Source organism: Temnothorax nylanderi, unplaced genomic scaffold (assembly GCF_030848795.1).
Source record: "Temnothorax nylanderi isolate EJ_2023f unplaced genomic scaffold, tnyl_v1.0 TNYL_tig0001_pilon, whole genome shotgun sequence".
Classification (NCBI taxonomy): Eukaryota; Metazoa; Arthropoda; class Insecta; order Hymenoptera; family Formicidae; genus Temnothorax; species Temnothorax nylanderi.
The window spans coordinates 2,183,698-2,199,787 of record NW_027249063.1 but is presented as its reverse complement, the minus strand read 5'-3'; the positions used below and the strand labels follow the sequence as shown (position 1 = coordinate 2,199,787).

Genomic DNA, 16,090 nt, shown 5'->3' with positions numbered 1-16,090 from the left:
CGTGTACATGCACGCCGCTGATATAAGTGCCGTTCGTTAGTTGCCACAGCTCAAAGTGCAATGACTTTTAGAGCCTCACACGACGCCTCACGCCAATCATTCGTTGCAACGCTATAGGCGCCCTTCCAAACACCATCCAGGATCTAGTGAGCGTCATCGTCATTGCACTTTGGCTCATTGAAGAATAATAAAGTTTCTTCGCTTTATGTTGAAATAATAATAATTTTGCCTGATACTTAAAGATACCGCGAAATTATCACGCGGAAAAATTTATTTTCTGTTGATAATTCTAAATCGATTATATTAATGTTGAGAATGATGGGAGAGAGAGCATTTTATTGACTGCCTTGTGAAAATCGCGAACGATTGTAGTGGAAAACCAGCCACGTTGCGGATCGGTGGAATAGAATAATGGCATTTAGTCCTGGCCAACATTACTTTACTGTTGCACGCGGTCATTAACCCATTGGCATCAATGAGCGGAATAATCCGCGCTCGCGAGTCGGTCCGTGCCATCGAAACGCATTATTCTGGATAAAACGGTTTCGATTATTGCAAACAAATTGTTTCTAATACCTATACATAATGGTCGTTCCTAATTCTTGCATAAATTAAATAGGACATATCGTGAATATCTATATATTTTTAATTAATTTTTATAAATAAATTCCTTTCATTAATTTAGATTGTTCTTCATAATTTTTAACATCTCTATATCAAAACATGAAACGTGAAAGTTTCCTGTATCAATCGTGTCATGTCTGGAGGACATTTTGAAATTATCAAATGTACGATTGTAAGCCGAGATTCCCAGGTGCAAGAGAAATTATAGCGATTTATGCAACGCTCACGCGGTTGTCGTTAATTTAAGATTAATGCGAAATGTGAAAGTTTCGATCGGAGTGGCGCCTGGCCACGGAAATACCGGAGGATAAGAAAGTAAGAGCGTAAACCGCAGTGTAAGCACTCATACGCACAATACGCCATTACTGACCATGGATGGCGCGCGTACGCGTGCTACGTACTACGTAAACTAAGCAAATTATGTAAAGATGTAAAATTACTATGCAAAGAATATGCTACAAAGGCAGGTAATGACAAATGTCTCGAAAAAGTGTGTCAAGCGGTGCCATTAAATTTATGCGCTTACGATGTAGATAAATGTTATTGGTTTGCCTGTCATTCTGCGTAATTCTCAATTTCCTCAATTTTCAATACTATCGTAGCATTAATGCTATGTACTGTACAACTGTTGCTATTTATTCCTCTTATCTTTATGAATAAAGTAATTTTATTAGTCATTAATTAAATTAAATTCTTTCAAAAAATAACAATATAATTGTAATCTTTTGTCAGTCTTCCTTTTACTCTTGTCGAACTTAACATTATTTGTTAAAAGCATTTTAATATTATAGGGAAATATGTTAAAACTTTTACTTATTGATTAAAACTTTTTCATTTTTGCGCTTTTGCTTATTTTAAGTAATATCGTCATTGTTCGAACGTTCTGACATTTCTAAATGTATAATATTATAATTCAGATAGTTAAGTTGTGCTGTGTCAGATCACTTCTCTTTTATATCTTAACTTTCAAAAAGGAAAGTATCATAATTCAATGTTCTGCTTATTAAACAAAATATTTTTCGTATTCTTACTTATTAATTCTTCAATTTTATACATTTCTATTTCTTTACCTCCAAAAAGATATCAACCATGACAGACCAAGCATAAGGTGATTAAAAAAGAAAATAAAAATATATGCAAATTAAAAATAAAGATATTAGCTTGGCTACTCCGACGCTGCTCCCATGTATACCCGAGAAGAATTTGCCGAGTGGGTTTCTTCGAGTGGAGCTTTACGAAGTACCGTCTACAGTGTGGGAGATGCAACCAATAACGCGCCAATAACGACAACTTTTTCGCAAAACGGTCTCTGGGGAGCTACCTTAAGCCGGTACTACATGAGCCGTCTTTCCGCTCGGTCCGGTTTAGCCGGCGTGCATTTACCCGTGTCGTTACATACCTGCTTTTCTGCCTGCCGTTGCCTTGGCCTTTGCGATTCTCAGAACGATTTCTGCGCCGATCTATCGATCTGAGATCTACGCAGGTATCTGTGCACGACGTGGAGACGCCAAAGGTATCAGCCGGAGGGTTTTGCTTAAGAGGGTACTTTAGCTGAAGATTCTTACCTGAAAAATGAACCATATTTGGAAAATGTAAGATTGAGTGGTTCTTAAGTTGCTCGCTGACAGAGTCTGCGTTAATTATAGCATGTGAATCATGTGCCATTTGTGGCCATAATAAAGAAAATCTTTGACAAGAGATGGGCGAGGCGCCGATAAAATGTTCGATAACTATAAATATCATAGCTTTAATCGCGCGAATGACTCAGACGTTAGTTAAATTAATAAATCTTTTGTGATGCCTCGCACCCACGCGTATACTATGATGTGTAATAGGCTGCAATATGATGCGGAATCAGCATTGATTAAGGCCGCGGCTAGAACGCAGCTTCTTCTCGCATCTCCTGCTCGTCCTGTGACATTTTCTTCGTGACATTTTACCTCGCGATTCTTTAATTACATAACTTGAACAAATTTTTATCGTGGCCACGGCTTCCCTGTATATCCCACGTTCCTCGACGCTTCTTCGACGGAGAATAGAGAAAAACGTTTATTGAGTCATTATACCATCCTGTTGAGCATGTGACATTTTCAACAGTATCGTTTTTCTCCACATTATAACACTTTACATAATCCTACGAATGTTTATGTATGCTATGTTTTCTTTTATCCGAATAATTGAGATCAAATAAGCGAGCCATTTATATTGCTTGCAAATGCATTACTCAAATATATTTAAAAATCTGAAAGTTTGAATTTTATGTTCAAGTTTTTTCCAGATTATAACAATCGTAAAATTTTTTCTTCTGTCTAAAGCATTTCGTTATTCAAAGAATGACCGAAAGAAAAACCAAAGAAACCTTTATATTGTTTTCAAGAATCACAAAGAACAGAAGAAACCCGCTCGGACAAAGAAACCGCAGTGTAGAATTCTAATATTAAACACTGCCGTTTAAATATTTACATACCGTAAATATTTATTAAACGCGTAGTTATCCATTCTGACTCATAATTGTGACGTACGTTCGACAAGATGACGTTATCAAAAATTTGCGGTGAAAGTTCGAATGACGTTATGCTTTCAAACGCGTCATCGTTGTCGTTACATTCACGCAGGGATGCATGTGACGTCAAAATGAGAGAATAAGCGAAAGAGAAGAGAAAGAGCGCAACGTTTCGACGCAGTGTTTTGAAGAAAGAAAAAACCATCTGACGTCACTCCCAACAACCATCTGAGATTAAGTATATGGTATAAGCTCAATATGACATTGCTAGCGTAAATCCGATAATTTGACTCATCACCAAAGCATGCGGTACAGTAACGGTGTTTTCCGATTAAATATTTGTTGTTATTATTATTATCAATTATTATTGCTTGTGAGGAACGCTGTTAAACTTTTTAATCGAATCCATTTGAAGGAAAGAGTCCAACTAGTTTAACCAGATTGCTCGACAGATTGCACAACGTCGAACGAAATTGAATACGACTGTTTTCTCGTTGCCTGTTTCTCTTCGCCCACTTCTTGCGCTGCCTGAGACATTACGGACGTTACAAGAGATGCGAAGTTGCAAGAAAGGTCCCCGGCTACGCGGACAACGTTCCTCTGCGCAACACATGTTACATCCGTGCGCTTTTCATGTGCTCTCCCGCAATAATATGGATACATACGCCACGCACGTGACGGATACTCGCCACTATCCGTTCCCTTTATTTTTCTCTATTCTTTATACTGCACATCCGCGAACGGAAAAATTACGACATATTCTCTCCTCGATGGTTCGCGGAACGTGCCAAAGTCGCGAAGATGTCCTTACGTCATAACGTTTTCGCGAATATATTTTGCATTTTAGACTTTGTATTTTACACTTTAGGACCGTCGTCGGTCCGCACACGGGGAATTTTCCCTGAGGTATTTACCTGTTCTTTTACAATCCAGTAGTCAGGTAGTTTATCCTACAGTCTACTAGTTTACCTAATTCGCTTTACCTTCGACGGTCGCACTCGTTCTGTAATATCTAACAATAAGATGCATATCTTTTCGCTTACGTCATTAATGCATAACGAATCCGCATGAAGTATGCGGATACGTACGATTATTATTTCATTGCAATGACTTATAGTTACTTTCCGACTTTTACCGACCTATTATTAAAATTTCGTAAAGAGATTCGAGCATTTAGATTATAGTCTACGCATTTAAAATTTTGTTAAGAATTAGTGTGAAATATTAATTCCCCTAGTATTTCTATATGCAAGAATATAATATATAGTAATATAAAATTACCTATAATTTTTGACAAGTGTTTTTATAAGATACAATCTTTTATGTTTGAATGTAAAACATAACTGTCTTTATTTTAAGTGCAAAAAAATGATATATCTTATAAAAAAGCGAAGTAACAATAATCACCAGGAAAAGAATTATAGAAAATTATTGCACGACTTATCGATTAATCTGAAAATTTCACGCTCAATCATACACGGCTTATAAACCTATCGCAGAAACGGGAGTGCCGAAGCTCTCTCTCTCTCTCTCCCTCTCTCTTTCTCTTCCTCTCTCGTTCTCACGCACACACTTCTCACAAAGAGCCCGCATATCCCGGTCTGATATCTCTGAATATAGTTCGGCCACCATGACGGAAACTGACTCCTATTAGCCGTTATATTTAGTGGCATGAGAATCTGTTCGGGGTTGAAAACACCTCCCCATGAGATTCGACAGCTCACCCTCATAGGCCCGTATGTTACAGCGTGTACCATGACACTCCCTAATTGGACAGGAGTCAGACTCCTTTGACTGCCGCATATGGTCGATCATATCTATACGATAATAAAGAGGCAATCCTATTTCGTGATTGATATATTAGTATCGTTAACTGATCATCGCATTAAGCTTCCAAGTTTTCGAAAAGGAAAAGGGAAGTCACGGTGCTCGCGACGTGTCGATTAAAACAATATTAGGCTGTAAATTTGTTTTCTTCATTGGATAAAAAGACTTTGAATATAATAATTGGTGCGATTAAGAATCAAGAGATAGCTTTCCTCAATAACTCATAAATCATTCTTTTATCTGAAGTGGTCGATATGTTTTATCGTTTATTATTTGCCTCCTCACGAAAAAGACCATTGTTCCTCCGGCAACAATTTTAATCGGCATTTGACATTGCGCCGCTGTGAAATCAGCGGGGAGTCTCACTTCCTACTCACGCGACCTCGCGGCAACCGAACTTCCGGCTTTCCCTGCGCGAAATGTCACTTCCTTCTTCGATTAACGGCGTTGCTGGTACGTGCAAAATTCCGTAAAAACGTTTGTTCTTGCTTTACACCAGAAGCTGAGAAAAAGAAACAGCGAATTATAATTAACTCGACCAGATACGTGACATTCTTCCTAAACCGACAAGCACATTTTTTCACGTGTCTCGTTATACGCATTTCTGTAATTAAAACGTCGAAAATTGTGTAAATCACGCTGATAAGCGACAACCGACATTATTAATTTTTGAAAACATTTTCAGAAAGATTTCCTTCTCCAGTATTGGTAACTGCTAAGTTGTTGCTGATTATATTATATATACACATATTATATAAATTACATATATAATAATTAACATATGATATACCATTTGGTGTTTGCGATCTATTTATGTCGGAGAAAGTAATTAAAACAAATTCCTATACACCGCAATACTTCATTACGTAAATTAATTTATGCGTGACAACTGTATCTCGCCCGGTAATGAATCGATCGTTAAAAACTTACGGACAATTGCTGCTGGCGGCGTAATTTACGCTTGCGGTCGTAAAATCGTAACGGCGATCGACGACAAAAAAAAATCGTAACGAACATAGACAGTTTACTGCTTAGAATCTGCGGTCTATGCCGCAGGTGAATAAAAGCTGAATTTCATTCATGCCGCCGTATGACCACTGGAATGCGCTCGAGTTGTCGAGCGGCTGAGACAGCTGTTTCTATAGAGTATATATGGTTTTGCATTGCAGCAATAGAGAAAGAAGAAACAATCCCCCATAGCCGCATTCAACTCTATTCTCCCGCTTCGGAGTAACGATGCTTGAATAACGACGATCGAGGAACGTTGGCGGCGTCTCGATTCGCGATCAAATTCTAACAAACAAACATTTCTCTCATCCTGGGACGTTTTCTTATTTTTCAGTTATCGCTCTATTATTTTTCTGTTAATATATATAGTGCTCGTTACGTACATTCGCAATATTTATTACATAAGTGCGCTGCGGGATTCTGGCGAGTCCAGCCCTTTTGTAAAAGAATAAAGAATCTAGCGTTTCCGCGAAGCGTAACGTTCTTACGGCGAGATCGTTGGAATCTCAATAAAAAGCTGTCAGCCTCTTTGCAACGTCCTATTATGCTGTTACGATCCTATTATCGTTTCTACAGAAAGTCTGGCGTAACTTGCTCTCACCCGACTAATCGACATGTAGAGAGAAAAAAAAGTAATCGGCAATAATCAAGTGAATCTCGGAATACAACCTTGCTGAGGGAAATTCGCTTTGTACTCCATGACGGGACGCGCGACGCTCGGCGTCGTCCATCGCGCATCGGGGAAATTCGGGGCCGCGTCTCGCGATCTAGCCCCCGGGGGGACCGGGGACCGGGGACCGGGGATCAAAACTCGCCTCGAAGGGATGCGACCCCGAGTCCCGTCCAATAAGGGAGCCCGGGCCTGCGGGATTAGGAGAGGCGCGGCGGAACGAGTGGTGGACGGGAGCCGTGGAGGACAATCGAGCGCCGACATGCCGACGGAGACGGCCTAACCAGGCCTAACTTCACGTGAGTCCGAGCCGCGCGCCGCGCGCGCAATTGCCACGTCGGACGTCGGACTGGAGCGGCGGTCGGTCGGTCTCCCCCCCCCCCCAACCCCCCACCACGCGACGCGGCGGGACGGCACGCGATTGGCCGGCGCGTCGGTGCTGCAGAGAGTAACCCCGGCCTGTGTGCGTGTCCTCCCGCGGAGCACAAGCTACGACTTTCAGTCGGCGGCGCTCTCAGTCAGCTTTGGGAGGCTCTGTCCTAAACGTTAAAACGCACGGTGGTTATACCGGACGCACGCAAAAGATCCCCGGTAAGATTTTTCTTCCCCTCTCCGCAACGACGGGCGTAAAGTCGACGAACGGAAAAGAAAAGTGCCAAGTTCAAGTTCGTTAAAACGCGCGACAGCGAGAGAGAAAGAGAGAGAGAGAGAGAGAGAGAGAGAAACCGCCTGTCGATCTACGCGAGTATTTACGACGAGTAAAACTCGACACGACACACACGCGAGGAGACGGAGTTATCGCTGTCGCGAAGTCGATCCAGAGAGAGAAAGGAAGAAAGGCAGACAGACAGAAAGAGCCGGTCGAACCGTGCCAGGAAGCACGAATTCGAGAAGCATACGTTCTCCGTATTCGCGCGCGCGCGCACGCCCGCTCGTTCGTTCCTGTTTTTTTTTTTTATTATTATCAAACGTTATTAGACACGTGTCGATCGGGACACGTACTGTTTATTTTACACGCGTGGGTGCTTCAGATGCGAGCTACGACGACATCGGCGGCGGCGGCGGCATCGCATAACGACGCATACGGTCGTAGTGGCAGTTTTATTGTGTTCTGAGGAAAGTTTTTTTTTCCTCTCCTCCCCCATCTTTCCCCCCCCCCTCTTCCCGCCGCCAACGCCGACTACATTTTTCGCGCGCCCGCTGCGAGAGGGACGAGAGAGGCAGAAGGAGGGAAAAAGGATCGGACAGAGACGGGCTCCAGGTACAAAGTGTGTTTTTGTGCGACACCCGGGGAACATGTCGACCGCCGTCATGAGTAACACCTCCATGTTCGATTGCGGCGAGCATCTCTTTAAGGTAAGAACTCATCCGATCAGTCTCCATAAGATTTCGATCGTCGCGCACGTTATTTATAAGTATTGTTTACGCGACGCAGGCTCGTACGCGACGTTACCGGGCTGCTCCCCTCGAAGCCCGGATCGTTCGAATTTTATAAACAAATGTATCTGACTTTACCCGATTATTTAGAAGAGAAACGTACCCGATGTCGCGCATATGATACCCGAAACGTACAAAAGACGGACGGACGAAGACAATCCGCCACGCTCGAACCTCGTGTTGTAAAATAAACGAATGTTAACTCTCCAAGGGCATTAGTTTGATTATTCTGCGCCGCTGGGAGTATAACTGCACGGACTCCCTGCCGAACTTTTTTTTTTCCCAAAATTTTCTCTTTGATCTATCGCCGTTCTCCGGCTTTGTCCCGTGTGCCTTTCCATTCGTTGAGCGGTTTACAGCCGGATATCCGCAGGTAGATGTTTCTACTCCGGCAGGTATACACGTAGAACGAACGAGGAGTCCGAATTTGAGCAAAACATTCGTTCGCTGGTGTTCGATCCGATTGGCTCGTGCGGCGAAGCGCGGCATATGGAAAGAGTTAAAGAGTTTTTTTGTCGAACAAACCATTATTTCGCATTCGTTTGTTCACGTGTATATCCTGGAGAGAGAAGAAGACGGAAAGAAAGAAAAAAAGGACAATGCGGCTTTGTTCTACGATTTACAAGGTAGAATTTTTATTTCACCATATAGAATTTTGAAGTGGTCGCGGTTCGGTTTTACGACGTTCCAACAACATTCGAGGATCAGTTCTCTCGGAACTTGAACCTTTTTTGAATTTATCAAACACACATGCATATAGATCGCAAATTGTCTTTGCGTACGAGATCGATCCACTCGTCTCTCCGCGCGCGTGTAATTACGATTATTACGAATCGCGTCGATCTATTCGTCTCTTTTAGCGCTTTATTTTCCTCGGAGATTATTTTACGCGATGAGGGTCGAAGATAACCGTTCGCCGCGCCGGAGTGGATATTAAAATCCTCGATCGTATCGTTTCGGGACGGTCTTCCGCGCCGGGTGATCGAATCTCGTTTCCACGTTGCACCGTCATCCGCGTTTCCCGTTTCGCCTTCCGCGGTGGAGGCGATCGAGGAGCACGGAGCGGTGTGTCCCGCGACGACAACATGCACGCGTGAATCGAGAGATCGCGCGCGAGACACGGGAAACGGGCGCGCCGTAACTCGAGCTAGCGTGGGCATACGAGCGGGAAAAATATCGGGCAACGGGTGACTGGATCGAGAATGGAGAGAACCCCAGAGCCCACCGACAGACGCTCGTCTTGTCGTTCGTGTGTCTAATGGCGCTACACGTCCGTAACAGAGCGAGAAAATATCGACATTTAGAAAGCGAAAGAAATTTTCTCCGGGATATCGAGGCAGGTGTATGCGAGATTTGAAACGCGACGATTATTGATCGCAGACATTCCTCGATGTTTGTAACGTACGTATCTTTGTTTAGCCTCGTCATATCCTCCGATCTTGCGATACCGATGTAGTTGACAATTGTACCGTATTATCAGGCGACGGGAAAAAAATATCGAGAAACTTTGATAAACGAGATACCTTGCGGGGAGATAATTTACAAATTTCTAAATCGGAGGCCACACAGTTGCTTAATCGCAAACACAGTTTCTGTGCGACGCTGAAAATTGTTATCGGGATTGCCTCACAAATTAAATATAGATGATAAATTTCATTTTACAGTATATTCTTGTAAAATTTATCGTGTTAAAATTCTCACTTATCAGTTTATTACTATTATCTTGTCAGATATGCATAATCTGGAAATATCAATATTTTTAACCGATATGTATATCGATCACTATCTTGTACTTAAATTGTAATAAGATACGATACAGTGGTATTTCCAAAGGTTTTCTTTGTCGACTCAAGTGTTTTCGATTGTTTCGGGAATGATTAAATCGACCCTATCCATGAGATTATTCTTAATCTTTTAGAGAAGAAATTTTTTACATTTTTCACAAATAGTTTACCCTCAACTTTTGAATTTCGATTCTGAATGCAGTATATTCATACGTGACTTGATTTGTACTTGATTTGCGGAGTTGACAAAAATTGCGACCTACGTTAATGACTACCCGGCGAGATCGAAACCAAATCGTCGGTCGAATCAGTCGAATGTATTAATAGTAATCACTGCTAGAGTCACGCGGCGTATTCCTCGTTTCGCGTCGATAGGTCGAAAGGCCTTCATCATTCGGACGGGCTGGTCGCGCGTTCTCGCACGACGTAAATAAAAGACCGTCGCGAGTCGAGTCGGAGACTCTCACCTTAGAGAGAACTAGGCACAACACTCTCTTTGGTTTCTCCTCCGACGAGTGAGTTTCTCTGTGTGACGGCGAGTCGAGCCTCTCGTCGAGTCTCTCACGAAGACGCTCGTAGATTTAAGAGGAAATGTGGAGTAGAGCTGATTTTCAATTTTTAATTGCTCCGATGTATGTCGACACTATATTGTTGCAAATCCGATGGTAGATATCGTACGACTCGTCCGCGCGAAAAGTCCGAATGGCGAGGCGACAATCGAAATGTTGCTGTGTTTTTAATATTTTTATCTAGTTAATTTATCTATAAGGCAGAAAATTGCTGATATCCGCGATTAACAATAAATAATGAATCTTCCGAGGATTTCTTTAAACACTCGTTAAACACTTTTCTGTAAAATGCATATTTTAAAATCCAGCATAAAAAGAACATCGAATCAGCTGTAAAGAACCATTATTTCTGTAATGAATTCCTTTTGCTGAAAAGGAAGTTTCGCTTAACGGAAGTCATTATGTCAGGTTTCTGTTCTCCGATTAGAAATGTGTAAGCTATAGTACAACACGTGGCTCCGTCATATTCATTAAGTTAATGATAATGCATTGCAACTCGTTGATTTTCGAAATTAATCCATCACGTGATTATTTGTTCGTAAAGTTTTGCGTTTTTCGAAATTCGAAACGCGGAGATAAAGATGTTTAATTATTAATTTCACTCACACCTGAACCAATCGTAAAGTAAATGTAAAAGAGGAGCAAGGTATAAGAAACAAGATGAAATAAATAGTAATAACACAAATTATGGCAAATGGTACATATATAGAAACGCGACTATTGCAAACAGGAAATATTTATCACCAATATTTATCACTACTCGATAATCTTTTGCTTCTACCGCAATTTCTGTGAAAAGAAAAAAATAAAAAAGAATTTACAACAGCCGTGCCTGTTCCCCATCTCCACAGAGGTGTTATTTTTATATCTTATTGCGTCTCTTACGAGGAGATGCGATCGGCATCGCACGTGTCGCACGACGAGAATTCGCGCGCTATTCACAAGCGCGGAATCGCGCTGGTACTCGGTGGTACCGCTTACGCGCGCGAGTGTATTGGTGCGTGTTAAATTAACAAATGCACATTCCCTCTCTCTCTCTCTCTCTCTCTCTCTCTCTCTCTCCCTCTCCCTCTGGCTCTTGCGATTCCGTTCTTACCGCGCACTCTCGATTGCACCGTTGTCGTGCAACACGACGGAGACAGAAAGGCGTATTTATTATGCGTCCCCGGCGCGGCGTAGTGTTCCTCTCGAGCGCGCTTTGGCAAATACATATGAATATTTACTCGGAAAAATTCGAGTGCACATTAACAGCCGACGAGACATTAAACGAGACTCGGATCTCTGGCGGAACAAAGCAAATATGTCGTTAACGAACAGTATGCGAGCCGTACTTATTAACCGTAATTTTAACTAATGAAGAGGAAAGAAGTGACGTGGGATGACAATATATGGCGCTATTCTCGATACAAGATTGCTATTCTCTCTCGATGCAAACGGCATGTCGGTAATTTTTGTTGCCAATGTGTAGGACTTTCTAAATACTTCTCATTCTCCGTGTACACGTGTACATATAGGCTTCAATAAATATCACTTAGCTTATGCAATACATGTAATAGAATTTATTACAAAGAAAGTATATGTTGTTTGTATCAAGGCACGATCACAAGATCATTGCTTTTCATACCGCAAATGACTTCTGTATCTACATTACTTATAAGGTAGCCCATCGAAATCGTATTCTTCTCTTTTATTTATTCCCGAGTTCACGTGACGAATGTATGACGACGCGATTTGTTTTTACGTGTTTGTAGTGTGGTTTTGTGTATTTATGTAGAGACTTCTCGATGTGACCTCGACAGGATTGTTCGCTACCTCATTCGGTATGATCTATTGTACGAAATTCTATTGTACAGTAAGTCGATTCTACACCGATGTCGAACGTTCGATCTTGAATATGATATGTTTTGTTTTAATTATTATGACATATTGTGCCTTAATTATATGATTATAATTAGCAAGTTTCTTTCGACATGTTCAAAGTCAGAAATTTTTATAGACATGAGATTATTTTTATACATATTATGTATCACCGAACTTACACACAAATATCGTTCCGGCTTATACATATAGAATATATTGCTTTATATATTTATAGCAAAAATCTGACGTAATTTCATGCAATATACAAAACCGAATAGATATATAAAGACTGATGAGGTAGGAATAAGTAAAAAGAATTTTAAAATGTTTCACTACATATATCGTTTAATTAATATTCAATTATCCGGCAGTATGACATATATATTGCGAAAGAAGAATGATTACAATCTCTCTGTAAACATCATTTTCATCCGTTGTTTATCCTTCGCTCGTCCATTACGAGGAATAATACAAGGATACGCGATTGCTTCATGCAGAAATATTGCGAAACCGCCATTTTCCCGGCGTGTGTACGACGCGATATCGCCTATGCGTTATCGTCGTTGTAACTGATACTGATCGAGAGGCTAAGCGAACGAAACGACGACAGGTCGACAGGCTTTGTTGCCGCCTCTTGTCTTATTCAACGTACGGTACGTGTAACGCACGTTACGAGAAATCGATTGTTCGCACGCGTATCTGGCACGAAACTCTCAATCTTTCGACAAAGAATCGCGACCACTGTTTCTTTTAGCTTTATTTGCGGTCGGGAGGGCATCCAGTCAATTCTCACGAACATCTTGCATCAAGTGCGCGAAACAGAAAGAACGGGAAGATCATCGGGTTTGCGACAATCCTGTCGACGCGCCACCGCGAGCATTATTTTCTGAAAGCATGCCCATATGTCGTTACGCGTCTCTTCGTCGCATAATTATGCGTGGCGCGCGAGCGCGCGTGGTATCATACGATTTCCGGTGTGAGCCCGCGACTGCGAGCCGTTGGCTCACTTGTCATTTCCCGTCTTATTATCATTCGTATGCGGTTAAGCATACGCAAATTCTGAAAAAGAAAGAGAGAGAGAGAGAGAGAGAGAGAGAAGAAAGAAAGAAAGAAACGGACTGCAGCCTCGGAAATAATTATCGCGCCTCGCCACCGCGACGTCGTCACTCACCGACCTTTACCAACGGTGATAGCCTATGCTTAATCTGCGCGAAATCAAATCGCGATACTCCAAATACGCGAAAATAATCCCCGTGTTTGTTTGTGATAGCGAAAATACGTCATTTTGCGTAAAAGATATATGCTTTTCAACATGTGCGATATGTCGAGAACTTATTTCACCGATATCGCAATGCTGTCGCAATTGCAGATACATGTTGCCTTCACGCTACGATGACTTGATACTACATTTCTTGAAAATATTTCTCTGTTTTGAATCTCGTGATGCCCGAATTTTAATTTTAATTGCACGATTTCTCATTAACGACAAAACGCGCAAGTGTTTTTAAAAGATAATTTTCGCAATCATTATTTTTTTGGGATATTTTCTTTTTCCTTTCAACCTTGTATTTTCGCTGCGGATGTGTCTTTCCTTTTCTCCCTTTTGGACGATAACCGCGCGTAAACTTTCCTCAGCAATTTCTCCTCGGCTCGATTTCGAAACTCGTTCGATCGGGACTTTCAACTTTCGATATTTCGATGACTACGGGCACTCAAAATCAGTGTCGATCCTTGCGAAATGTGAAAATTTCGGTAGGAAGAACCCATGTGTGATGCTCGATACGAGCTTATTTTATTGAAAAGTCTGTTTTTGTTGTAAATTTCCACGTCACGTATCTGTATTGATTAATTTGGATGCGAATGTTAATTTGGCCTTAACAAAACACACCGAACGACCTGATGAGTCACTTTGAGTCAATTATTTTACATACGATAGGCTATCGTGGAGCTGAGTCAGAAGTAAGAAAATAAAGCGAAATAATGTATATAATTGATAATTTATGTAAATAGCTCGCTCACTGCATTGTAATATGTTAAACAAGTGCCGTATAATCGACAAGAGCAACTAGAAAGCATTTTCTGGTAATATTATCGTACAAAACAGACCGGATTTTCAATGCATACTAATCGAGCGAAATAATAAATCGTAAATAGCAGAATTAAGATCAAAACAACTGCGTGCTTCTGCGTATAATACTCACGAATATCGAGAATTCGACTTTTATAGCGTGTGAAATCCATGTATATTTTACCTCTTTCGACACCCTCTCGCGAAACAGGCTCTCCGGAGCAGAGATACGTACGCGCGGCCGCGGCAACAGAATCCTTTGGATTTTTCTAAAAGCGAAAACCTCGCCCCAAGCATGCAGCGTGCCCGTACATTGGCAGCGGCAACAAAAAGCCGCTCGGTGAACGCGAGCCATGAAGAAGGGGCGTAGGAACCTGTTGCTTCAGGTTTGCCGGTGCTGAAGGAGTGATCGAGAGAATGAAAGGGAGCAGAGAAGGAAGGAGGGACACACGGAGGGAGACCCCTCTTTGTGCACCGATCTGCCCCTGCTTCTTCTCATGTACCCGGCTCTGGTCAGCATTGGCGTAGCACGTTCTTCGAGCCCCCTCCTCCCACTCTTTTGTATTCCCCCCCGGGCTTCCCTTCGGCACGACAAATTTTCCCATATTTTTGAAAAGATCCGCTGCACGGATCACAAAAGGATAACGCGACGACCCGACCGTTCTTCTGCAACTCGTTGCATCGGTTTCTGGAACTGCTTTTTCGCGAGGCATTGTGGAGGCAGGTTCGGCCGGTTTTTACACAGGGATTTTTGTGCGATCCCGATCTTTTAGGCGGTTCTGGCCTGTTTTCGTCTGTCACGAACACTTCTCACGATGCAAAAATAAACGAGTAGTGATGCCGGAGTTCAGATGCGATGTAAGAAGTTCGATAATCATAATGAAACTATTGTATAATTGTGACATTGTGATTGCTACGACAGCAAATGGAACCTTTTTAAATTTAGAAGAAAGTAAAATAAAGAAATTGTGTGGTTTTGTAATACTTTAAGCGCAGTGCGCTTCAGAATACGCATCTTACAATACGATATTTAATGCATCTATAAATATAAATACCACTACGGAAATACCGTCAAAATTATTTATATTTCACAAAGCAATAATCTAACAAAATCTCCGGTCTTTGTTATGTTTTTTTAAATAAATTTTACGTTATATTTCAAGCGTATATATCCTAATCAAATATATACCTATTATCGAAAATATTTCAAAATTAATTTGAATTATATTAATTCAAATAAACACTAGTATATGTACAAATTACAGATATTTCTTTGTGCGCTTAAGACATTCATTTTTTAAAGAAACAATATTACAAAGTAATTTATATTCATCGTCATTTTTCATCGTAAATTCGTGAATGGCTACGCAAACGGCAACGGGTTCTCTTCACGGTAAAAGCCGGCCCTTTTCCCGTATTCATGAAAAGGGACTGGCGAACACAAAAGGCATAGAGGGAAGGACACGAGCCATTTCCGCGCACCTTGCACTTTCCGTATTGGCTCGCCTTCGTTGATGCTCCTCGAACGTTAGCTTAACCTTTCGCTCGATCCCAGATAATTTGGAGAAATTACATCATATTGAACGTCCTGTGTTTACTTCAATATTGTCATTGTTGCGTAACGTTAATGGACATTTGCGTCATGTGCAATAACACATTATATAATCAAAAAATATCGAAGACTTGGTGCAGCATAAAGTTAATAAAAGTTACATCAATTATTTTGTTGGCAGGGCATAA

The 16,090-nt window shown here is 41.4% G+C and overlaps 1 protein-coding gene across 1 annotated transcript in view; it reads left to right on the top strand.

Moving 5' to 3' along the window:
* Positions 1–7,105: 7,105 nt before the first annotated feature.
* Tis11 (Tis11 zinc finger protein) overlaps positions 7,106–16,090 on the top strand; it is a 34,401-nt gene continuing 25,416 nt past the window's right edge. Inside the window, exon 1 of the mRNA XM_071708821.1 lies at positions 7,106–7,988. Coding sequence (XP_071564922.1) covers positions 7,929–7,988 — 60 coding nt within the window. The 5' untranslated portion in view covers positions 7,106–7,928. The remainder of the gene's footprint in view (positions 7,989–16,090) is intronic.